The sequence below is a fragment of the Enoplosus armatus genome, chromosome 15 (assembly GCF_043641665.1).
Source record: "Enoplosus armatus isolate fEnoArm2 chromosome 15, fEnoArm2.hap1, whole genome shotgun sequence".
Classification (NCBI taxonomy): Eukaryota; Metazoa; Chordata; class Actinopteri; order Centrarchiformes; family Enoplosidae; genus Enoplosus; species Enoplosus armatus.
This window is the reverse complement of record NC_092194.1, coordinates 8,261,906-8,288,030: the sequence shown is the minus strand read 5'-3', so window position 1 is coordinate 8,288,030 and position 26,125 is coordinate 8,261,906. Positions and strand designations below refer to the sequence as shown.

Sequence of the window (26,125 nt, the reverse complement as noted above, 5' to 3'; positions counted from 1 at the left end):
ACCCCCAAAGCACCAACATTAAATCATTACTGAACAGCTGTAACAAAAAAAAAGTCAGTCTTGTACATTATCTCATATGTGATTGTTCCAGGAAGTGAAAAACAATGATATCCCTCACTGTAGTGAGGATCCCCTGGAAACCTAGCAGGGGCCTGTGTAGTGTCCCAGGACCCCAGTTTTGGAAACCACCGGCACAGATAAAACAAGGCAGAGTTCAACAAGGCCACGCAGCCCCTAATAAGCCCCTACAGGAACACTGCAGGATTTTTTTCAATGGGCCGTCTGACAGCCTACTACTCCTCCTATGAGTGTGACTCATAAAATGGGTCGGCTTTAGGACCCGGGAGAGCAGGCTGCCACAGAGGCATTGCAGACAGCGCGTTTGGGAGGTGTAGTGGAAGAAAGGCAAAGAAACGGAGTAAATGAGAGCACTTTTGTCCAGATTGTTGAAGGACTTATCAACTTAATATACCGCCGAAACAGCTCACTATAATGAGACGGACACATTGTTGAATTCCTGTACAGGTAAATGTCCGCGTTTCCTTCGCATGGTTAACTACAAGAGGTCGACAGCTAGACAGGGTAGGTCCCCATTGTACTTACATGGGATGCGGTTATTCTCACCCAAGCTGCCCTGCTAGGCCCCATATCCTTTCTATCGCTAAATGCAAACCTGAAATGAGGTACTTTCCTGACTTCACTTCGCCGTGGAAGTTATTTAGCAGCAAAACCAAGCGCTTATAAACGTCCTGTGGTGAATTATATCGCGTTGTTGTTTTTCCACAAACAACAGCGAGTCTGTCCTCAGACGTTAACCATTCATTTTTGACAATGACCACTTTTGAGACAGCCCTCAGGCCAAAATATCTGCAGTCATGTTACTTTAAAACGGTCCACCTCTACGAGAAAGTTGTTTTTTGCTTGTACTTCGTGGCTCAGCAGGCAAAACGAAAACACAAATAAGCTCGACAAGAGAGCAGCTCATTCATTGTTATGGACTACCACTGCGTTTGTTTACTTGTTTGAGTGAGAAATGTATCGCCAGACAATGATTTTTACGTCCAGCCGTTAGCTTTGCTAGCTTGTTGCTGTACTGCTGTAGGAGTGTTGCATCCACATTCAATGATACAGAGTGGTACATCTTTGTTGTGACTTGATGCTACTACCCTGTAGTGGTTCTCAAAATGGGGCCCAAGAGCCTATTTAGGTCCAAAGTTTGGACACCAGGGAAGTCATAAAGAAAAGGTATAATAGAGTTATATGCTTATTTTCCTCCCTTGTAATCAGTACAATTGCAAAATACATGTGTGTGTAACTGTTTTGGTGTTCCTCACTGTTATAATCCCACCCACAATGATGACAGTTATGTATTTCTTTGCTAAATTATTGCTAACTACAGGAATTTAGTTTAGAGGGTTCATTTTGAACAGTTGTGATGTGAAACATACTGATGTGGTGGGAGTCCAAATGAGAGGGTTTGTCAGCTGCACATCTGAGCAGCACAGGTTCAACGGACCTGCAAGATGCAAAGCTTAAATGTCCAACTTGAGATAAAGCTTGCTTTGCTGATGTTGGTGTCTGTTTTTTCCTCTATCTCCCAGGGGTTACATATTCATGTACAGCCTGGAAAGAGAACATTGTCCCTGGGCAAGTTGTACCCGTAACGCCTTTAGTGTCAAAATATTTTCATCGGTCATGAGACTGCGTCTGTCCAGTGTGTTTACGCAGGGGGACTTGGCATGTGACCCAGGGAAGACGCAACAAGCTGGCGTAATGATGCAGCCAGTGACTCCTTGGCTCTCCCTGTTCTATTTAGAAAATACCAGTCACCTCCCACCCAATCCCTTTCACAGCCCTGTTGACGCAAATGTGCCATCAGTTGCATGCAGAATCTGAGGAATGTTGTTTGAAATTCGTTGTCCCTGTACACAGGCAGACTTATTGTGCCTGCCCCCCTGCCTGCGCCACAGGAGTTTAGATGTATTATCACTGAGGAAGATGGTAGCCCACTGTCAGCATCACATGACTGTACTCTTCTCGGTCTGTGCCACAAAACAGAGAACACCACAGCCTAAAAAACTCAGAATCATTCATCTTGTTTACTAGTTTCTCACGTTAACAGCTATTTGATTTGCAACGAACCAAAGAGACCAGGACTTCTTCTGTGTGTTATCCAGAGGACAGAATGAGTTACGTGTATATTTGAATAATTCCAGTTTCTATCTTTAATTTAGATCTTGGCTTGTCTGAACAGCATGAAAATGAATACATTAAGATGAGTCATAAAGGGGTTGCTGTTCATGTCATCACAGGATTAACGCAGCAAGTCTACTTAGCTTTCAAGGGTACAGTAGCTGTGGTTTGGTATTCAGCTACACACACAATATTCTTATCATTAGGGATGTGTTTTCAGGGAACTTGAAAGAGGAACTTGGTACTGTGTAGTAGAATTCACTAGTACTGGTTCCATTGGGGCATTTGAACACAAACAAAGTGTCACTTCAGGGATTGTTTTCCAGCAACAGGTGAGCATATTTGATGCTCTTCATTTCATTTAGGCTCATCGTTTTAAACATTTGAGTGTAATGTTTTATCTTTGTAACCGGGATCCAGCTGCTGACTCTGTTGTTTAACCGAGCAGTAAATAGAGCAAAAACAGACTTGTATCTATTGATCTGAGATGAAGGAGGTAGTGTGGTGATGTCGGCCTGATTTTCTGCTTCCTGCCATAAATACATGGGACTGTCCTCTGTGGCTCAGTGACGGTCTCAGTGTGTGGCATCTTTGCTGCATGACACTGATTTGCATTGAATGGGGTGGCCCCAGGAGCTGGAGCCAGAAAGATGAATGATTGAAAGCCGCACTGACAGCAGGGCAGGCAGGCAGGCAGGCAGGCGGTGGCCCAGAGGCCTGAGGACCATGTGACCTGCTGTCAGGGTACTGGGTTCATTCAGTGGCTGCTGGGCTGCAGCGCTGGCAGCAGCCCAGCTTTTCCACACAGGCCGCAGTAGCAACAGGTCGCTCCCATTAAAACAGCAGCGCTCTGTTGTGGCTCCAGAGCCAGTCTTGTGCATGTGTTGCTTTTTTGGCTGTGGTGTGTGCGCTCAAGTTTGTTTGTGTGATATATCCCAATGTGTATATAATGTGTGTTTGCCTGTGTCACAGAGTACACACTAAGATGCCGAAGGGATCCAACGGTTTGTGTGATCCCTAGTTTGAATAGCACTCAGTGTGCTTTTTCAAATCCCTCTCCAAGATCCTTCCAACATCGACTGTGTGACACAAGCACCACAACCCCAGTGCAATAAACAAAAACACTGAGCAAAAATAAACTGTGCTTTCATACACTCAGTTCTGCTCATTGATGGAAGTGAGCAGAATGGCAGTAAAAGGCAAGATGACGGTCACACATTCACTGACAGATGTATTTGAGCCTGGGGCTGCACTGATATGACTCGTAGTCTGTCAATAGTCACATCCACTTCCTGTTGTTGTCCCCACCAGTAAGCTGGATGAGGCCACTCAGACAGAGCTCTCTTTTGATGGCTTTACTCTGACGGAGCAGCAGCAGGCGAATTGATTTCAGTGGATGGTCAGAGATTGCCTGATGCATTATGCGACATTTGTGTGAACAATCATGGCAATTGATCATTCTTTTGCGTCTGCCCTGCATTCAAAGCTGTCTTTATATCATAAAGAAGTACTCAATGAATCAAAAGGTCAAGCGTTTTGGTTATGATAGCCTGCAGGTTTTCAGTATGTGCTGTTGCTGAATAACCAGCCTGTGATGAAATTCAGCTCCATTCGGTCTATCAGAGGACTGTCAGTGCAGTTTTATTCTGTCTTCTGTCATACATTTTGACTTGCGTTTGGACAGGTATGACTGTTGCTGTAGCTTGAGCTTTTACCCATGTTTAGTTTTTATGCTGCACTCACTCAGACCCTTTCGCACATTTACAAGTTGTTGTTCTGTAAACATCAGTCAGGACTTAGTAACATTTCCGTAATGCTACCACCACAGGTCGGGTGTGAATGAAAACAACAACACTCACAGATGCGGCGCACAAGTATATCTACGTATATCCTCAATGACCAATGTGCCTTCACCTCGCAACCTGTTTATTTTGTTAACAGACACCATCTCACCTCGAGACCCATTTAGTAGCTGGAGCTTTTTAGCATATCGCATGATCTTCATCAGCAGATAGAGTTTGCCTAGTCATCAAGGAATTGTGGAAAAACTTTTTTTCCAATTAATATTTAAATCAGGTGATGTAAAGTCAGTACAATCATTTCACAGTTAACTAAATAATCTCAACTCAAAGATGTGCTGGATCTTCATCATGTGATATGATATTTGAATTTCAGCTGCATTTATTTACAGTTTTTAAACCAAATAAAAATCTGGTTGGATAATGCCACGCGTTTAAAGGGGCCTGCAGGCCTGCTTTAGCACATATTTCATTGCAAGACAGTAAATCTATAATGGATTTCACATTTGATTATTTCTTATGCACATGAAATAAAATGAAATTCAATTCTGATTACTTAATTTATAATAATAATAATTTAAAGGAGTACTTTTAAATTATTATTATTAAGTAGCTGATAGTAGTTGCTGGGTTCTACATGTTTTTTTTTCTGTGATAAAAGTTAAAATGGTCATAAATGTATAATATAGGGAATGTAATAATCAATGTAAAATATGTTTTCAAAGAAATAGTAATTAAGCACCTTACACGTTCATGTTGAACTACACTGTGACATGCAATGGAGCACCTGAGGGAATGCTCTGTTCAGCTCAGAGCAATTGGAAAATAATTTTGCATTCAGGTCCGACATCCAATCCAGTCCAAGTTTTATCCAAAACACAAATCTGCAAGTAGGATAATAATAATCAGAAACTCACATCCCGCAGTATACTCGGCACAAACAAAAACACTCATCTAACAGCTTAACAAGACCCATTAGACAAAAAGTTGAACTCTGTTGCTACCTGCTTACAGGATAAAAATCCAGCAAAATGGATAAAGTGGACAAAATCATCATCATCATCATCATCATCATCATCATCGGTGTGATCATGACACATAGGATCTAATTTGGATCCTAAACATACCGTTGGCTTAACCATGAGGATAAACAGCCATGCAACCTAAAAATATGTTTTACAATCCTTGTTTCCTTGTTTTATTGTGTCAGGAAAGATTGTGTCGTGTGTGAAGCTTGCAATTTTCCATTAAGAGAAGACTTCATTATGAATGCCAAAAACCACGGCCACACACAGATATTTGAACTGTGCAATGTTGCAGGTTCCTTCACATGTGAAAGGGAGTAAACTGTGTGTTTTAGCATATCCTCCACTAACTGGGCCATAAAGCACAAGGATCCTCTCGTTCCACAACCTCTCCTCTGCTGTGTTGACCTGAGGGTTAATATTCAGACAAGTGGAAAAAATCTTTCACCTCAATATGGGGCTAATTTTTACTCTTCTTCATCTAATAGGTAACCACCATTGAGAAGGCGGCTATAAACCCCAGGACCCCGTCTCCAGGCTCCTGTGCAGGGCCGAGTCAAGGAAACTTAGGAAACAAAGCTGTGTCTCTCCCTGTGGGAAACCTGGATCCTCCACCCTGCCCACCAACATGACCAATGTGGTGATTGTCAAGGAGGGATGGCTGCATAAAAGAGGTACATGCACAGATTGCAGTTAGTTATAAAGAGTTTTATTTTTGGCTTGTTTCAAATATAACTGCACTTGAACCTGTGCTGTGTTTGAAACCAAAGTGAAATAAGATAATTACTGTATGTACCTCCTTATTTATGTGCTGTGTTTTCTTTTGTGTATATTTTTTTTCTCGATTAAATCGTGTATAATCATCATCGCCTCATGTATTACAAACCCCAACTATGCAAACGTGCGGGTTAACCAAGCTAGCTAAGAACGCAAAATATGCAAAGACCCTAAGATATGTTTGTTATGCAAATATTTCAAAATCCCTTGTTGATACATGTAGAGGATTTCATGGTTTCATGGAATACATGCACACTTCAGTTTTCATGCACTTAATGTTTTGGGGCATAAATGGAGTATGTTATTTCACTAATCTGCATTACCTTCATGACTTAGGTACTTGGATTTGCAAGAGTTCACTGTAGTACACTATTGATAGATTTGTTTTCTAAATGCTGCTGAAGTGCCTGAACGAATGACACATGTGCAAGATGATTGATCACTGGGTAACCGTAGTTAAACAGCTGTACGCCAGATCTAGTATAAAAAACCATCCAGTTGCAGAGTCCCCATAGGGCCCCATTTAGCTGCTCTGACAGCGCTGTGTGGCGTGGCGTGGCTCTGTGTCGGGCGTGAGTCCTGTTGTTTGGACGAAGAGGCATTCCTCACATACCTGCTGGCTTTGAGCAGCTTTATGTGTGCATACTAACTCTGCCTCACGGAGCCCACTCCACCACCGCCTCCACCACCACCACCACCACCAGGGGCAAAATAGGATAAGGAACTTCTCCAAAACCAATGAAGGCTCCTGGGCCCAGTGCCAAGGGACCAGGCTTTTACTGGAAGAGGGGAAACCAAGACTCCGACTCAGGGGATAAGGTGATGGGAGCAGGTCACTAGGAGAGTTCCTGGGACTCTGTGGGGAACAGTGTGCCGCTGTGGTGTGTTAGCCCACGCTCCCCCTCCTCAAGGCTTGGGCTAAGAGCATAACAGGCTGCTGTTTTAGGAAAGGGTCAGCCTGGTTCGGCTCAGCTGGTCTCATGCAGACACACCCTGGGTCTTCCAGTGAGTGAAAGGATAAAATGTTGGGTGCTATTAGTGTTTCATTTGCACAAGTTCTGTTGAGTATAGACCAATGCAGCAAAGTTAGGAGGTAGTTGACAAAAATATAGAGTTTTATCTAATCGACAATCTTGGATTTCCTACAGCTCTTCATAAAAATCTATAAAGCAAAATTCCTGTAATTAATTGTCACAAGCTTTAGAGGGAAAACTATTTTGTTGTATCTCTCTTTAGGGAATAACAACAACAGGAACATCCTTTCTGTGGAAGGGAACATGCAAAATGACATTTGTTAGGCACGACAGAAAAAGGTTAGGGTAATTCAGTCTGTAAATGTCTATACTCAGTCATTTCTGGTGTTTGTTCCTTTCTCTGTATATTATTTGTGCCACAAAACTGGCACAGGTCCATTTTTCCACACCATTGGTAGTGCTGATAAGAATGGAAGATCCTCATCGAGAGCCAGTGTAAGATATAACTATGAGAGTAGTCAAATAGTGACTGGTAGAAAAACAGTCGGGTTGTGTGGCGGTAGTGTACACATACACAAACACAGAGTTTGAGCAGTGACACCCTTCTGGTTGTGACACACACTCATACACACACTAAACAAACAACCCTTCAGGAATAGTGAGTTGGCATGCTGTTGCAGCCCAGCAGCTGTGCCCTGTGAAATGTCACCCAGAGCCTCTGTGTTTTGATTGGAGGGCGTCCACCTGCCTCCTTGACAGGAAGGCTTTTAGTGTCGCGTCACTGTCATGCAGTCTTTGCCCCAGAGCCACTGCACAGAAGGTGAGCCTGCAGTAGCTCCTGTCTCGCTGTCCGTCACCTCAGCCAGGCAGCCACCAGTCAACCACTATCATCCCATGTTGCACCTTGAGTGGAACTTTGTGTGTGTGTGTGTGGTGGCGCCACCCAAGTGACTCACATCTCCATGTGGGCGTAATAATAAATGGCTTATACCGCTTCCAAGTGTGTTCAGCATGCTCATTACTCCCATGTGTGCACTCAAAACACCAATTTAATGTTTTACAAAAGATAGCCCTCCATATTTCCATCAACATTTTGTGTGTGTGTGTTCCATGGACATGGTCTAGCACCAAACTAAGGACTTAACAAAAGCAGGTACACTTCAAATATGGTTTCGTCCTGCAGTAATTCCCATTTAATGGTGCTACATGATGAATGGATTTCATGGTGAGCCGGTCACAGGCCCAGAGCTCTGGCATGTCAGATGAACACATCCACGCCGCTCACTCTCGCTCTCTGATTCCTTTCTGATTAGTCATGTTCAGCGTGCACGTGTAAACTGTGTGGAGGCTCCTGAAAGAAAGTAGAGCAAGCGTTGGTCCTTTAGTACCCTGTAAACCCCTCCAGTACAGCTAATCTGTCATTAGAGCTGCAGATTCTCAGCCTTGGAGTGCTCTGTACATTTGTTCCAGACAGGCTGCGCTCAGTGAAATGATCTCATTCTGAAGGACACACCTTCATACTTTCTCCTTAAGCCATGTGCTGCAGTAATGTGTCTGGATTGTAGCCTGGGATGTGTTGTTGGGACTGTTATCTTGGTTGTCTGTTTAGGAAGGACAGTTTTGGAATGCAAGACAAAGCAGCCGAGTAGACGGGAAAAGTGTGTGTGTGTACGTCTGGACATGCATATGCAAATGTGTAAGTGTATGGACAGTGTGAAGCATATTTATTCAGAAGTTCCACTGCTAGCAGGACATTACCCAGTGCCCTTATGCACAGACCGCATTGCAAGTATAGGCTTGCAAAAACACTGTAACTTTGTTGTTACTATCATAACCAGTTGTTATGCATCCCCAAATGATACTTCCCTCTTAGATCCTTCACAGAGTGCACCCACACACTTTGAATGTGCCTACGGCCTCTAGTGGCCACGGAGACCGAGCAGCATGTTATTTCTTTTTGCAAGTGTGTTTTTCCAAAGTTTCCATCAAAGCCAGAGCATCATCAGACATCAAAGAGGCAGATTGTGGGTTCCCTAGTTTCCAGGGAAGTGCTGCGGCCAAGAACCCAGTGAAGCTCAACAGAACAGCGCTCGCTTGTCCTCCCCTCTTCCCTGGCCCTTGTTTGTTTGACTCATTTGCTCCCTGACAAGTATAAAGAGCCGGCCCCTTCGTTAGGCTAACGAAGGCCGCAACAACTGTTGGATTTGGGTAGCACGCTCAGCTGGCTCCAACTCATGAGAGGAGGGTGAGAGAGGGAGGGAAAGCAGAGGGCACGCCAGTAGAGATAGCGAGGGAAAGATAAAGGGACAAGCAGAGAGAGAGACAGAAGTTGAGCAGCGTCTTTGTGATGTTCCCAGAACATTGCTCAGTGACCCAGTCGGCCTCAGGAGAGTGGATGGATGTTGTGTGCGACATGCCACAGAAACCCTCTCGTGGTTTGGTTTGGAGCTCATCAGCTGATTGGCTCCTTTGCTGGTCATGCGGCTGAAGGACACCCATGAGCTGCTCCTCCAAGCGAGACCTTGTTGGTGGTCCAGGAAAGTGCATGAGACACAGAGTGGGAACAAGGGGTGGGGGGGGGCAGAGAGGAGAAAGGCATGCATGGGTTTTGTGAAACACCAGACACAGTAGTCAGTGTAGATGAAAATGTTTTTTCATCTTTTGAATATCTGTGCCTTGTGCATCTGGGAAAACAAGCCTCCAACAGTTCAGCCAGCGTTTTCCATGTTTGTATTTGTTTTCTCTCTGTATTTGTAAAGAACATGATTACAGTATTCACGATCTCAGTAAGGGAATGTGGTGTTTCCTGCACAGTTAAATGCTCTTCAAAGGAGCAGGCCCACCTGATTAAGAATGTCTCATGATGCTGCAATGTCTGTCTCAGGACTTCAGGACTTTGACTGGCTGCCAGCTCTGCTGCTGGGCTCGCCCAGGCTCCTACACATCCCCTCATTATGGCTGTCATGGGCCACACACTGCTGCAGCATGCACGCACGCACGCACACACGCACGCACACACACACACACACACACACACACACACACACACACGCACACACACACACACACACACACACACACACACACGCACACACACACACACACACTACTGCAGAGCTGGAGCTAATATTTTCACCCTCATTGTGAAGCCTTTCACATAACAAACGGGTCTCGAGTGAACATAAAATTACTAAATCCTGTTAAGTGGTTCCCAAAATTATTGTTTCTGATTAAAGTTACCTTATTACCGCAACATATTATCCAAACAAAGTTACGCAGTGCTTTACTATTTAATTTTAGTAATGTAACATATAGTTCTACATTATTAAACCTATTGTGAATCTCCTTTTTGTTGTGAAGTCCAAATTAAAGAAGGATTTCTGTCTGCTGTACATTTTTAACTAAAGCCACTTAAATAACTGATGTTCAAAAGTAAAAGTATTTGAAAGTAACAAATTATACAACTTGAAACTCCATTTAGCTGATGTTTCATCAGCAATTTGCAGAGTACATTAGGGGAATGATTTTGATCATTTATACAGCAATTCTCAAACACTTTATAAGTTGTTTATTAAAAGATGTAGAATTAAAGAACAAGATATTTTAATGTTCTTTTTATCTAGATATATACGGTGAACAATGACCGACGTGTGACAAATTAACATCAGAGCTGATACAAAATAATGAAAGATCAGGTTGTTAAAGGCATGTTAAAGATTTAATAAAAATCTTAATTTTCAAAATAAGGAGCGGAGAGGTCTTTAGAGGTTTTAGAGGGGCAGCAGTGAGTAAACTGGGGATATAGTTTTGTGATGACGGGTAATTTAGTAATAGATGTAGTATGTGTTACTTTTTAAAACCTTGGTGCAAATAACTTTACAACTGATAACTCCAACTTTGGTGATTAAATAGTCCGACACTACCCAGTAGATCACCAGCAGTGGAAGTTGAAGTGCCAGGCCGATCTGGGAGTGGAGCCCTGTAGGCAGAGTCCAGCAGCAGAGGGTGTCACACCGGGAAGCCAGCGCTCTGGCCGGGTGTCTGGCCATCAGCGCGGACCCCCTGCCCTGGGTAATGGGAAGCAGTCTCCCTGCTAAATGTGGTGGAGAGAAGTAAATTACTGGGGTGCAGCTGTCGGCAGGCAGGCTGGCTGGCATGGTGGGGGGGGGGCCAGGAGGCTGAGGGAGGTGACACCTCCGCCGCTCGCCTCCTCTCCCGGCAAGCCCGCTGTGTGCTTACTTTGCTGTGCAGAGTCCGCCTGCTCGCCACAACTGTGGTGCTCGGCAGTGCTCTCCGTCTCTGTTACTCTCTTCCCTTTTTGTGTCTCTTCTCCTTGTCTCTATTAACTCCCCTCTTTCCTCTCTGCCTCTGCCACCCCCCACGCCCTCGGTCCTCCCCCACTTCCAGCGCACACTCTTCACCCACAGCCCCACCATCCTGTTGCTAGGATAATGACCCTGCTGACAACTCAGACCCATGGCGGAAGCGGCTATGGACCAGCAAAAAGCTCCCAGTCTCCGACATCAATCACATCACTGGCACCTCTCTCCAGTTTAGGGAGGGTAGGGGAGACAGAGAGATGAAGGGGATGCTCAGCTGTCTGCAGACTAAGAGTTGACTGTATGCTCAGATATGTGTTACATCCTCCACATCAGCTTATTATGTTACTCGGAACATATTTTATAAGTTATTCAGACGCCATACAGAAAGTTTTATCATACTTTTTAGAAGGAAGTTGGTCCTGACAGTTTTCAACAACTGGACACTACCTGTCTTCTGAAAACAAAATGGATCCTCTGCTCGTTTGAGGGTGTTAGATCTTACACTGGTCATTGAGAGTTCATTGGCACTAATTTGCTCTAAATAATGTGTGTTTATTTGTTTGCCATGCAGTAACCCAGTTAACTAATCCATGGACTGCTTGTTTACCCAGGGAGAGGGGGCAAATCTCAGCCCCAGTGTGGCAGGGGGGAACTTCCCACAGTGTCTCTATGGTAATCAGCAGGTGTCACTCACCACGGAGAAGAAGTGAGGGCTTTCTTACAAGCGTGAGAAAGAGGGGCAGCCTCCATTGCACCAAACCCCCTCCCTCCCCCACCCCCTTGCGTTTTTTTTTCCTGTTGGGGTAGCAGCAGCAACCGCAGTGACAGAGAGAAAGAGAGCGGGATAAGGGGAAGAGACAGAGAGGGCTACATTGGAGGCCAGGGTGGCCCTTCCCCGCAACCTGTTGATGCTGCTGCCAAAGCCCTGGCAATGGAGTCCTCCATCCAGCTGCATGGGAGAGAGAGGGGCCAACAAAAGGAGGGGAGGGGGATGTCAGGAAGACATAAAGACGCAGGGAATAAAACGAAGGAGCCCAAATTCCTGGACAGTTCAGGATGGCATGTGAGCCTGGTGCTGCCTTATATGGTCATACCGAGAGGGGCAAATGGGTAGATGGGTGTCCGAGCAGCACGAAAATCCCAGCTCAGAGCTTGGCTCCGAGCAGGGGATGGTGTGGGGCGGAGTTTGTGGTTGCTGGGGCTCAGTGGTGACCCCTGCATCAGGGAGCCCCCTCTCCTCTGGAGCGGGCGGCCCGTGGCTCATTGAGATGCAGGGCACAGGGTGGCAGGCCGCAGCTGCAGCCTACAGGCAGAACCCGGCAGAAAAGGGCCGAAGGGATGGCGGGGGCGGCTGAGGAAAAACCAACAAAAGGCACAGCCCCCTCTCCCCCTCCTCCCTCGCTTTGGAGTTCTAATTCCCTAATCCTCAACCTCCGCCTACCCCCCTTCTCATCCGATTCTCACCACTCAAACACACACACACACACACATGCACAGTTCATGCAGTTACCACTGGCTCCCTTCCTCTCATCCCCAAGCCATGAATGGCCAGACGGGGATAAAACCCAACAGCAGCCCCTTCAGGAAGTCCAACCACTGGGTGTGGGCACTGAGAGGCGCATTTTGTCTGACCCGCTCTTGGTTTCTCTCACTGTGTGTGTGCTTACATTTAACCACATGTCGTGTGAATGTGTGTGCATAGTTTATCTAGTGCCAGATGACTAAGGTGGGACTCTATGTTCAGATTATTGTTCTTTGATTGATTTTTTTTTTTTTTTTTAAATCCTTCAAAGTAAAAACAAACAGATAGAACAAGGGAGAGAAAGGGATGACATGCAACAGAGCTGTTAGTTTGGACACATTGTTAGGGCACTGTGGCCTCTCCTTTTGGGGGCCGTGCGATGAATGCTGCATGATGTGTCTTATTAAAAGCCAACAAGCCACAGCAGCTGGGACCTCAACATTCCTGTCGTTGTCACGTAGAGACGGACAGAACAGGACGCTCCTCGGAAACAGCCACTAACCTCTGTCACTCTCTCTCTCTCCCCCTTCTGTCTGTATGAGCCTGCCTGGCCAGCCTTCACTGTTACGGCCTCTTAAGCCAAGTTGACTTGCAAATGGCTTCAGTATCAAAAGACAACATTAATGTAAATTTTAATCCCTGTGGGTCCTTCTTTCTTGCAAGTCCTTGAGGAATCAGGTGAAAGCTTTTTTTTAGATTTGCAAAGTTGCACACCCTCTTGTGATCATTTCAGCATCTGGAATCGAATGATTCAATTTTGTTAACTTTTAAAATGTGATGTCCTTGATTGGCGTACCTTTTCAGATCGTAAACTAGTACACATAGACATAAACTGCTTATGTTTTGTTAAACACGTGTATAAACAAACAAGCAATGCTCCACCATGTACAGCTGTGGCCGAACTGTTCTCCTGTGTGTGTGTGTGTGTGCGCGTGTGCGTGTGTGTTTGGGCTACTGAGGGCGTGGCAGTGGCAGGCTGGAGCTGTCCACACACAGGGCCATGCAGCAGTTGGCAAATAAAGATGAATTCTGTTTTGTTTGGCAGCAGTTCTCCGTTCATTATTTTCCACTTTGCCCAGCGCGCATCCCAGACCTCAGCAGCTGCTTGTCATGTAAAGACACTCTATCAGGCCCTGACAGCTCCTCCCATACACACACACACATGCGCACACACACACACACAGTACGCATGGCTCATACACACTTCACTTGCGCTCACACCCCCCTGCTCACAGTCCTGCATATGTGGGGAACATATGTAGTGATCTGTCTCACTACCACTCCGCTCAGCACAACTCTTTGCACACTGCGTAGCTTTCTCATCCCCTCTAGTTCCCTCATCTCTCATCTGGTGTCGAATCAGTCTTCCTATTCTTTTGTCCTTCCCCTAATTTGCTTGAGTTCAGCCACATGTCTGCTGTCACACTTTTATTAGACAAGCGTTGATTCTGAGACACAGATCGTTCGGTGGATTTCCTCATAACAAAGTGTTTTCTGTGTGTGTGTGTCTCGGCAGTTACAGTCAGACCTGACACTTGAAGGAGGTTTTATCTTATCTAGGTTGTGGTCAGTCTGTTGGCCAGTTTCCTGTTTTTTTGGAGAACACTTTGACATCAAAAGGGTTTAGTTTACATCAGTGATGATGAATTGACTTAAAAGCAGAAGGCTCTCCTGTGTTGCTATGAGGCCCATTGTCCTTTGTCAGCAGTCTGCACTGTGTTTCTAACTGTACACAGGATGTATTTGGGGTCTGCTCTGCAAAGCATTGTCGTATAAAATGTTGAAAGCAGGGATGATATTTAGCTAGTGAATAGATTTGGTCTTGATTTATTATGCTGGTCTATATTACAGCTACTGTATAATATAATGCTGTTTCCACATTTACTCTCTTGTTCGAGTCGACTATAAAAGCACAAAAAACACAGCTGTCAGTTTCACTTTCTTGTCATGTCAGTGCTTAATAAAGGCCACAGTGTGGAAAGTAGAACTGAATAAAAGTAGAAGAAGGGGAAATGGGTGTAAATAGGAAGCTGACAAGGGTCATCTTTGTTGTTTATGCTCTGAGCGCAGACTGTTTGTGTGTGAGGAGGGGGTTTGCACTGCAGAGCTGTGGAGACACACATACACAGACAACCGGATATAGCTGCTTCCACTGTTTGTCATGTGACCAGGTTTGTGGTCACAGACAAGGAAGTTGCAGTGTCCTCCTGTCTAGAAAGAGCTTGTGCTAGTAAAGGATGTGCATTGCAGATGTGAAGTTACTTCATTTCTTGGTGCAGCATCTCTGTGACAGTCTTTGTCAAAGATGTAGAAGATATCAGTGTAGAAAAAAGATAACAAAATCTTCACACAAACAATTTTTCTTTTTTTTTTTTACATCCACCTGTGGAAAGTGTGCTCTTTCAGTCTTTGCACTTACAGTATCACAGCAGCAGTTTCACTAATCTCAGGAGGGGTTCAGACCTCGAGTGTCACATTCCTTCATGAGCTTGTTTACCTCTTTGTGTGTTTTGTGTGGCCTCGCCCCAGTGACCCTGCAGACTTGTCGTAATGTCTTTTAATATCACAGTGGCATAATTCAAGCAAGTGACGGTTGTTTAAAGAGTCTAGCGACTGAGAATGGTGAGGTGGCATTGTCATCCTTGCGACATCCATGTGAACGAGGCTGCCTCACTGTGGGAGAATGTCTCACTGATCCACGCCATGCCATGCGCTGCTGCGTCACGTATGACCACCCATGCTACCTCTGGTGGGTGCTGTGCGTCACTTGAGCTGGCAGGAAAGCTCAGAGCCTTCTAAACTGGATGTTGTTGTAATCTGTTACACACACAAATACCTTTCACTACCCACACACCTATGTATTTACACACAAGCACATGCATGCGGACACATAAACACCTGTCTCTGCCCATCAGGATCTGAATGCTATACTCTATCAAAGGTCTTTACTCAGTCTGGAAGTGATTTGCTGCATTCTTGCTGCCAAACCAAAACTTCTAAACTGAAAGTTTAGTCTCCACCGGTGAGACAAGCATGTACGTCCAGCCTTCGTCTGGTGTCATGGTGTCAGGTAGGGGTCTCATTATGCTGTCTCTGCATTGTGCACATACTGTCCTCACTGTGGGCTGGCATGGGCTATAGCTGGGGGATATGGGTCAGCCAAAACCTGACCACAGAGTGAGGCACCAGCTGGGGCCCAGCTGAGGAAAACAAGGCTCGGCACAGAGGGCTCAGGAGACTTTCTGGCCGCAGTGTGAAAGATTGAAGCAACTTATGTTTGTGTTGAACAGGCTCTTGGTTTAACAACACGTACTCTTAAATGGCACCTCTTCTGTGCTTTTGATTATTTAGATTTTATGCTGAAGTAAGGAAGTTTGGTTCTCTTGAAGGCCTGTGATAAATAACACTATGCATGTAGATTCTCTGGAGACCCGTGTGCACGTGCGGGTGACTGATGTGGTAGTTGATTTGCGAGGCTTGTAGTTTAAAACAGACAAACGACTTGCCATGGTAATTGTGTTACATTGAAACAGGCATGAGGGAAATCCTGCTGGACTGTATTTCATTTAGTACAACACAACAAGTACGAGCGGCTTTGTTGGAAGGCGGCGAGAATGGCAATCTGATGGCTGACAACGTCGAGCTAATTTCTAAATGAGCTATGTGTGGTGTGAAAACACTTACTCTGCAGAAAATGAGATGAAAAATCTCCTGTGCCATGATGAAAAATGTAATAACATATTGGACATCTGCTGTGAATTGAAGAAAAAAGTATATTGTGCTCTGGGGCAGATGTTTCCTCTAGTGTGGCGATTGGTGCCACCTCCTTGCCAGTCGAGGTAAATCAGGTGTTTTTACATTTTGGTGTTTTCTTTGGGTTTAATGGCTTGATGCTCTGTTGGAATGCACAGGCGACCTGTTTTACAAGGCTTCATCCTGCTGTATGTGGTCAACTAGAATATCTGTCATTTTCCTTTCCTCCTCAGCTTTTTATCTTGAGAGAGAGATAAGCCACATGGAAAATGTCCTATTAGAGTTTGCTGCTCTTGCCATCACTTTCTCAAAAAAATGTGGATGAGGAAGCTCATAATTTTGAGCTGTCAAAAGTGACAAATCTTGAAAAGTCAGCCAGTATTTCAAATTGTTGTCCTCTCCTTAAATATTTTATAGGGACGCACACTAAACAGAGGAGACATGAGTAGCTGCTGTTTGGTCTGTACTGTTTTAAGCATGATCTGTTATCAGTTTCATCAGTCAGAAGTGTGTGTGTTTGAAGGAGGGCAACAGAAGCTCATATTGACAGATCTCCTACCTCTCCCCTGCAGACACACGCACACCCTCTCTCACACACATGCCACACTTCTGTGTTAGAGGAAATGGGGCAATTAAGGACAGCTTGCTACAGCTCTGCATGGGGTTAATATGCGGCTCCGTAATTAAAAATAAATTACACTTTTCCTGTATAAATATTCAAGTCCCTCTCCACTGTGTGCCACTGCCTTGTTATGGTATGTAAGCTATTTTTTTCCCCCGTCTGCACAACATCTGGCGTGACATTTCCTGAAGCATCACCGGAATAAATTGAGTTTTGTCTGCCTACGAGAGATTCATTTGTGTGACGCTAGTGTGTCTAAGTGAATGGGATGGACATGCATGGCTTGAGGTTATGGGTGTTGTCTAGAAAATGGGAATTGTGGAAAGTTTTTATTTGAAAATCAAATTGAGACTTTGGCAAACACGATGCTGGTGTTACAAAATGACTGAAAGGAAAGAGACAGAAGACTGGTTGTGACTGATAAAATGACAATACATTTACAGTTAGCATCTATATTTTAAAGGGGGAATAATTTTACACATCAAAGTCTTTATACAGGTCATGGGGAGTACTAATGCATATTTAAAAAAAAGTTGTATAAAGTCTTTTAGATAGCTGCACAAGATTTGATAGATTGCCTCAAGTGATGTTATTTGGTGCAGCGCCTGAAAATGATAACTCTGGGTGTGTGGGGTTGGAAAGTTGTGAGCTTACCAGACATCTTTAGCCCCTTTATTCCCTACTAGCATAACACATCCGAATCAAGTTATGTTTTTGTCTAAAGTAGACACAACTTTTTTTGAACAGAGCTTTTCATTCCTTCCTGGTAGCATTCATCAACGTCGATCCTACATTTTTAACTTGCCAGTTCAAGCAAACGGTAGGAGGACAGAAACGTTTTTGGACAGTTTCAATGTTCCCAGAGAGCCTACATTGCAAGTGACTGCTGGAAAGGGGACAGACTGGGTGGGGGGAAAGGGTCCTGACTCCTACTAAAACCACCATTTGTCCTGCAGCTGACCTACACTAAAGGAAAGGCTGTGACAACATGGTCATTTTAGGGAGCACTGGTGAACAGCATAGTAATTAGATTGCAGGAAATGGGTTGCACCGCTGGGAATTAAAACAGAAAGAGAAAGGACAACACTATTTTGTCATTAATCATGAAACCACAATGTAAACAGAATGGTTGTGCATTGCTCAGCATTTTGAGAATGTGAAAGCACGGGAAGTTTCTCAATAAATGTTTGTCGGTGAGAAGAAACCCCCTATTTTACCCTCCAAATCTCTATTACTTTATCACGAGTTGTTTTTATTTTGTCTCCCATAACTCAGCAGTCCTTTTCAATCTCTTTCTCATATCAGGAGAATACATCAAGACCTGGAGGCCAAGGTATTTTCTCCTGAAGAGTGATGGTACATTCATTGGCTACAAAGAGCGACCGCAAGATGTTGACCAGCTGGAAACCCCCTTAAATAACTTCTCTGTCGCACGTGAGTATCTGCTTCCGAGAAACCACTGCATTTTTTCCCCTCTGTTTCTTGGCAGCTTGTTTCACCCTTTTTTTTGTTTGCTGCTTTCTTGTTTTTACTTGCATTGTTGTAACAAATATGTTCTCATACTTGTTTTGATTTTACATGTATGTTGCCTCTCTATCCACCCTGAAAAGTAATTATTAATGGAAAAAAACTGTTTTATAAAATCACGCCAAAGTGCCTGTGAGGTAAAACTATGGAAATGAGTTGTCTCTGATATTATGGCCAAAGATCCCTTCATCATTGTGTGTTACTTTTAAATGATTATGAATAGAAACATTAGCAAATTGGCTGTAGTATCATCTCAACAGAATCACTGTAAGTTTATTTCGATAGGGGCACTGCTCCAAGGCAAAGCACGCTCTGCCACTAAACGTGCATGCAAGATGTCTGGCTCCCCGCATTAATACATCGAATCATTCCTCTTCTCTGTATGCATCTTCCCCAAATGCCCTTACACTATGACAGAAAATAACAACAACAACAACAAAAGAAATGCCCAGAGCAGCCCAGCCCACTCGATCTTCACATCAGAAGAAAGTCGCTGTGATAAGCTGTGCAGATGACTGAACACAGCAATTAGACAGCATACTGTTTGTTTAACAAAATGTTTCCTCTCCGACACTCTTGAGTTATCGTGGCTATTAGCCGCCTGATTTCCAGTATTTATCTGGGCTCCGCTCTGAGGCTTTGTCTCCATCAGTGGTGGCTTCGGTTTTTGTCACCACTGCGACCCCACCGCAGAGGACACATGGTGCGCCGCTGCTGACGGGGCTGCTGCAGCTGGATTACATATTCACCCTGATGGAGCCATGTTGGATCTCAGTGGTGGTCCACTCCCCTGTCCTCCATCTATCAGACAGAGGCCATTTTGTGTCACGTTCTGACATATTTGCTGACATGTTTAATTTTGGGAACAGATGTTAATGTGAAGGAGGTGCAGATGGAAATCTCTGCTTTCTAAATTCAGTTATTAGACTGTTTGTGAGTAATTGTTTTTTGCAAACTGCTTACAAGACAATTATTTGCTGCAAAAGTGTGAGAATTGAGGGAAAGGAGGTGATGATTTGCTTTTTAATATATCCTTTAATAATTCTTCTGGATTGTGCTTCTCTTTCGCTGTTTTATATCACTTTAATTTAATATGTTTAGTCTGAGAAAGATGTCACCTTGGGCTGTGGGAAATTACACAGGGCATTTTTTCAATTAATCAATTAAATATCTGGCACATAAATCAGTAATGAAAATAGTTGTATATACAAATTAGCTGTAGCTCAGTCAGTAAAAATAAAATGAAAATTCAGAATTGCAAACTGGACTGCAATAAATGTTAGAATTTGTTTTTATTAATATATTCGTTTGTTGTAAGGAGTTCTGGCTTGTATGTATACTACAGAGAATTATTATCAAACCCATATTAGCAAATGTTAAGTTTTAAAGGGGCTGACAAGTTAAGAATCTGAGTTGTTTTCCTCCTCCAAAGCGCACCTGTTCTTTTCCAAATTGGCCGACAGTGTCTGTTAGGGTGGCGATAAAGATAAATGGCTATAACTGTGGGTCTGTCTCTCCCCTCTGCTCTCCTGCACGTTGGCCCTTCTCGCCGTCTCCCTCTCCTTCCTCCCTGGCTGTGGTCAGAGTGCCAGCTGATGAAGACGGAACGGCCCAAGCCCAACACATTTATCATCCGCTGCCTGCAGTGGACCACTGTCATCGAGCGCACCTTCCATGTGGAGACCCCCGAGGAGAGGCAAGCGAGAAGCACACACCTCTCGGCTCAGAGTAGTAAAACACAAATCATTTACATGCAGAGAATTTGCCCCTGTTGCTAGAAAGCAGTTTGGCAGTTCCATTCCTAACATGTAGACGCACACGCAAACATACACATTTAATCATTGTTATGCACTCGCACAAGGTCCACTGGCTATTGGCAGAACTCACACTTGAAATTGCCTTCCTGTTGATAAGAAGACAATTACATGATTGGGCTGCTGGGCTTGCATGGTGGTAAATGGGCTGATGTAATCTTTCTGCTGCCTGTGCCTCCCTCAGGGAAGAATGGACTAAAGCCATCCAGGCAGTGGCTGAAGGCCTGCAGAAACAAGAGGAGGAGATGATGGACTCCTCTCCAGACCCCATGGACATGGAGGTCTACCTGACCAAAATCAGACACAAAGTGGTATGGTCCATTTACACTCTGCTCTGTTGTCCCCACATTGACACACCCCAGTGTGCATTAAGTTAAACCTTTACCGACCACCTTTGTTCCCCCCACCCTGATTATATCCTGGTCCTCCAAGTTGACCATTACTCTCTGCCTTATTTGCACTTGCACCACTTCAGCCCACCTTCTGTCGCCTGTCCCCAACTACTCTCTACTTTCTCAACATCAGCCGTGGGTGGCTTAGCACCAGATAGCATGTCCACCAGGTTTCACAACCCCCACATGTGTCATGACATGAAGGTCCAAGGCCACCGTATTGGATGTCCCCCACACAACCATTTTCAACATTCTCTTTAGCGCCGGGGTCAGAGGTTAACTGAGACACAACCACATATAGGCCAAACCATTAGAGGAGTGGAAATTGCATGGTGTGTGAAATAGTGCCTTAAATGCTTCTGTGTTGTTGTCAGTGGGATTGTGTGTCCTGGTTAGTTAGAGAATGAGTTTGTTAATGCTTCTGTTTGTAACTAGATGCCACTTTCTCTCTTCTGGCTCTCCAGACTATGCACGACTTTGAATACCTCAAACTCCTGGGAAAAGGCACTTTTGGCAAAGTTATCCTGGTAAAGGAGAAGGCCACAGGACGCTACTACGCCATGAAGATCCTAAAGAAGGAGGTGATCGTAGCAAAAGTGAGTGGACGCCAGTAAAGGGGAGAAAAGACACTGGGGGGAGGGCAGTGGAGCAATGACTGATACCTAAATGGTTAGCCATTGTGAGAGTTGCACAAACACTCTTTGTGACTCTTTTTTTTTTCTTTTTTTTCAGGATGAAGTGGCGCACACACTCACAGAGAACAGAGTCCTCCAGAATTCAAAGCATCCGTTCTTGACAGTAAGGAGCCCCTCCGTATACCTAAACCAAACCTTATTTTAACTCACAGAGATCCTCTGGAGCCTCTTCAATCCAACCCTGCAGCATCCTTTCAGAAGAAAAAGGGGGCAGTTTTACCAGGAAAGTTTTGAAGAGCTGCTCTTACAAAAGCTGCAGTCGAGCTGGGCCTTTTATAGCAACACTGGACGTTCTTTTTTTATCTGTTAACCCTCTCTGTAAGTCTGAGGTGGGTTGCAGTGAAAAGCTCCTCCAAAATGTTGGGTCTAAGTGGTGGGTGGAGGCAACACATAATGTGATGTGCTCAGTGCAATGAATGGGGCCAATGTTTGCCACACAACAGTTGTTAAAAGCCCCTCAACACACTGAATACACTATACGCTGTAGTTTTTAAAAAAAATTCTCTTCTCCTTAGACATTTGTGTTGTCTTAAAAATGTAACTGAAGGGTCAAAGCTGCAACCTGCATTGTGATGTTTCATTCGTTATAATCAGCTGTTTTAAATGCCAGCTTCCTCTTGAATTAGCTAGAAACATTACCAAGTTCTGCTTTGAGCTTTCTCGTTCTCTGTCTGCAGGGACTGAAATACTCCTTCCAGACACATGACCGCTTGTGCTTTGTCATGGAGTATGCAAACGGCGGTGAGGTAAACAGTTTTAACCATCACTAAATATGCACCTGCAGTTCTCAGTGAATCAGAATACTTTTGAATTTAAACAGTGTTATTGTTCCTATTTTTCCTGGACTAACCAACTCTTCTCGCTGTCAATCTCCCCTGCTTCCCCTCAGCTTTTCTTCCATCTGTCAAGGGACCGTGTGTTCTCAGAGGAGCGGGCGCGGTTCTACGGTGCAGAGATAGTGTCAGCGCTAGACTACCTGCATGCTGAAAGAAATGTGGTCTATCGAGATCTAAAGGTAGGTGGGGAGACACGTCCTCGCTTTCTCTCATCCTCCCCGTCAGCCTCTATCTTGTCTTTCTCTCTCTCCTTTCCCCACCCGTTCCCTACTACATTTCTCCCCTGGCAGGATATAAATAGTGTTTGCCTCCGTCCAGAGCAGTGGCAGTGGCCAGGGCTTATTGATCTGCCTCCACAAGATCAGTCTCCAGACCTCACTGCAGCTGGAGGGAGGCTCGGTCCATACGCTTACTGCAGCTAGACAGAAATAACCACCAGTCCTCTTTGAACAGATCGCCACCGCCTCCCGTTATAGCATGCATACAGTGCTCTCAGTGGGTGATTGACGTCATTTTATATTCTGGCAGTGCTCGCTATTAGTTAACAAAGAAAAATCCATCATCACCCTAAAGTCAAGATGCTGCAAGATTTCAGCTGCTCCTTTTTTAATATTTGCGTTTCAGATGGATGCCGCAGACTGATAGGACATATTTGGGTTTAGGAGGGCTGCGGGGGGTTATCAGTATTGCAGTGGGCATCTGTAGCCCTACTATTTCCAGCTGATAAAACTATACCAGCCAGGTCAGCACAGCACTCTCTCCCTCCCTCCTTACCTCCCTCTCTCCCTTGGGTTTATGAGGCAGGCTCCCAGCCTGCTAGGGTTCTCCTGAAAATGCCAGGGTAGCAGGATTGGAGGATGTGCTGACTCTGGCCGGGCACTGCTGGCCACGTGTGAGCTACAGCTGCCAGGTGACTTTAACTGAGAGAGAGAGAGAGAGACTGAGAGGGAGGGAGGACACAATGATATTAAAAGGCCATGCAACCTCAAGTCGTAACACTGCATGACGCACATCTTTTAAGGCCGTTAGGTCAATTTATTGTAATGTAAATCATTAAGTATGTTTCCATCCACCTGGGTTTAAGGATTTTCTATTTTTCTACTTTTGTAAACAAGTTTTTATACTTGGTGGAAAAGTAAAGAGAAAATGCAAAAAGAAAATGCTGATAGAAACAGACCTTCGTCATGGTACTTCAGTTGCATCAGTTTATTCTACTGTAGAAAAGGCATGACATGCTACCATTCAATTAAGAAGAAAAACAACTGAGGTGTTGAAGGAGTATGTGTGTTTTCATCTCACTTCTTTCCATCACAATCGCTGCAGATAAAAACACCACACTGTACACATGGATTAAGTGACCAATTCCAGCAATGAAATGTCATCAAAGTTACTGGTGCTCAATTGATTATGTTATCTTGTCACATCCTCTTGAATTTGATTGAGATTTTATATTGCCAACATTTCAGAAATTCACTTAATAATTTGATGGAAACATAACGATCACTGATGCCTGTGTTTTTGTTCATTTATAAATTAATTTTCCCATCACCTCTCAGAAGTCTTTGCTTGTTAACTCCTGTAAACAGTGAGTCATTTTACAATGATGGTAACATCCATTTTCTTTCTGTTTCCCCCTCAGCTGGAAAACCTCATGCTGGACAAAGATGGACACATAAAGATCACAGATTTTGGCCTGTGTAAGGAGGGGATCAAAGATGGCGCCACCATGAAAACTTTCTGTGGGACTCCAGAGTACCTAGCACCTGAGGTAACTGCTACAGGGATTCGGTCTACCGTCACCCTTTCTTTCAACAAAGTCTTATGTAGGCACATACAGATAGGTGACAAAGGAAAAACAAACATGACGTCTTGTGTCAGGCCATTTTAGAGCTGCCAGAACTGCATCAAAGTCTCTGAAACCCTATGAACACTATTCTGCAATGATGGTCGAGGAGAGCTCTAACATGTTGTTCAAAAATCTCCCATCAAATTGGTGATCACCAGCATTAATTATATTTCTTCACTTCAGTTTTTCCCTTTAATTTTTTATTGATATATTTTAATATGTATGTATTGAGAGCTCAGAGCTTTCTTGGCTATAATGTTACTATATGTACTACTTAATGTTAGCCCAAAAATGAATGTCAGTCCTATTGTGCGTGACATGAGTCAACTCCAAACAAAGATGCAGCGTGTGTTGTTGGACATCAGTGGATGAGTAGCATGTGGAAGAAAGGGCAGCTGTCCCAAAATGCCTTTCTAATCTCCAGCTGAAGTCTGTGAGTTAATGAGTGTGCCGTGTGCCCAGGGCAGGGCGGCCTGCTCTCATATTTGCTGTATGTGGAGGGGGTGTGGCTACTCCCTATTGCGTGCAGGTATGACAAGTGTTGGAGTGAGCCGTGTAACCCGATATTGCATTGTGAGTGTAGGCGGTGTGTGTGTGTGAGTGTTTGTGCTAGCCCCTCGCCTGTTGCCGTAAAAATGTTTTCCGGAGAAGGGTATCCATGTTGACACAGTTGCCGTATCGTTGTTTTTAGCCTCCATTTGGAATTTTCTGGTTGGGAAGGAGGAGGAGGGGTGATTGGCTGGCAGCGCCTCAGGAAACGTGAGCTTCCGCCACTGGAGAAAGGAAGAAAAAAAAAAAGACCACATTGGCTACAGCTGTTGTGTGGCACCAGGGGAGCCACAGTCCCTCTGCTGCCCTGGATGCCTCGCCTGACCTGGGCAGAGCCAGAGCCGTCATGAGCACGCTATCCCACAGTGCCTCAGGCTGCCTCATAGGAACATGTACCTGTTTTTTTTTCTCAGTCGGACCAAACTTGCCTCTAACCATCAGCACCAGAGCATCAAGGCTAAGAGCTGGGCCGAGCTAGCGTGTGAATAATTACTTCTTCACACCTGGACAAACATTTAAAAAATGGTGTATTTCCTGTACTTCTATAAACCGCACCTGTCCATCCCAGACTCTGTCTAGCCCACTTCGCTCCTCCACAGAGTAGCACAGTCTATGACAGCTCCAGCGGAGAGCAGGGAGACATCAGGGGGCGTTACCATGGCAACAGGGTCGCTGGCGAGCGTCTCTATGGAGTGCGGGCCAGGCAGTGTTACAGGTTGTTCTGCAGTAAACAATGACCTTGTTGTGTGCGCTGCACAGGAATGCTGTAACGTCTGGGAATATTCCACCCAGAGCAGGGGGGAGAGAGAGGAAGGAGAGAGAGAGACCCAATCTGTTTGTCTCTGGAGTAAGGAGTGAGACAAATTCACTTTTATCAAGTATTTACAAGAGGAAATTAGCTTTAGGGGAATATCTACAAAGAAACATGTGGACAAGTTTAATGTAGCCACTGAAACTGATCAGGATTCACGAGCTCTGAAGATGAGTGTCTGTCAGCGCAGAACTCTGTGAGCAAAGAAAGTGCAGCATACAGAGTGGAGGTCCAGAGCAGCAGCAAGTGTTTGTGCTTTTATCTGCTCTCTCCTCCCTCTCTCCTCCCCCTGTCTCTGCTCCTTTGGGGCAGTGTAACAGTATTAGTTTGGGGCTGAGGCCCAAGCAGGCAGGCAGTCCTGGTTACGTATATGAGGGATGAGCTTGGCTCCTGCGCTCCTGGCAGCTTCACAGCTGTGGCGCTCTTCTACATATATGGGGCAGCTGCGGGCCCAGCTGTCGCACGGTGTGAATCACACGACAGCAGCGCTGGAAATAGAGACGGCCCAGTAATCCTAGCCCCACACCGGCTTCACGTTACTCCCCCTGCCCTCCCAATCCTCCTTCTCGATGCTCACCACTCACCGCAGCGCCAGGCGGAGTGCCCACAGACACACACACACACACAGTAGTTTTGTTCCTTTTACGGACACATCCGTCCATCTGTTT

The 26,125-nt window shown here is 44.8% G+C and overlaps 1 protein-coding gene across 3 annotated transcripts in view; it reads left to right on the top strand.

Moving 5' to 3' along the window:
• Positions 1–416: 416 nt before the first annotated feature.
• The window catches only part of akt1 (v-akt murine thymoma viral oncogene homolog 1), a 30,743-nt gene continuing 5,034 nt past the window's right edge, over positions 417–26,125 (top strand). The window contains exons 1-10 of one of the 3 annotated variants that reach the window (XM_070920637.1): positions 417–525; positions 5,506–5,691; positions 18,293–18,421; positions 20,099–20,210; positions 20,513–20,636; positions 21,185–21,316; positions 21,453–21,518; positions 22,093–22,161; positions 22,305–22,430; positions 23,891–24,019. In XM_070920637.1, the coding sequence (XP_070776738.1) occupies positions 5,646–5,691; positions 18,293–18,421; positions 20,099–20,210; positions 20,513–20,636; positions 21,185–21,316; positions 21,453–21,518; positions 22,093–22,161; positions 22,305–22,430; positions 23,891–24,019 (933 nt within the window). In that variant the 5' untranslated portion in view covers positions 417–525; positions 5,506–5,645. Of the gene's footprint in view, positions 526–5,505; positions 5,692–18,292; positions 18,422–20,095; positions 20,211–20,512; positions 20,640–21,184; positions 21,317–21,452; positions 21,519–22,092; positions 22,162–22,304; positions 22,431–23,890; positions 24,020–26,125 lie in introns of all 3 variants that reach the window. The other 2 variants (XM_070920635.1, XM_070920636.1) reach the window with 2 other exon arrangements.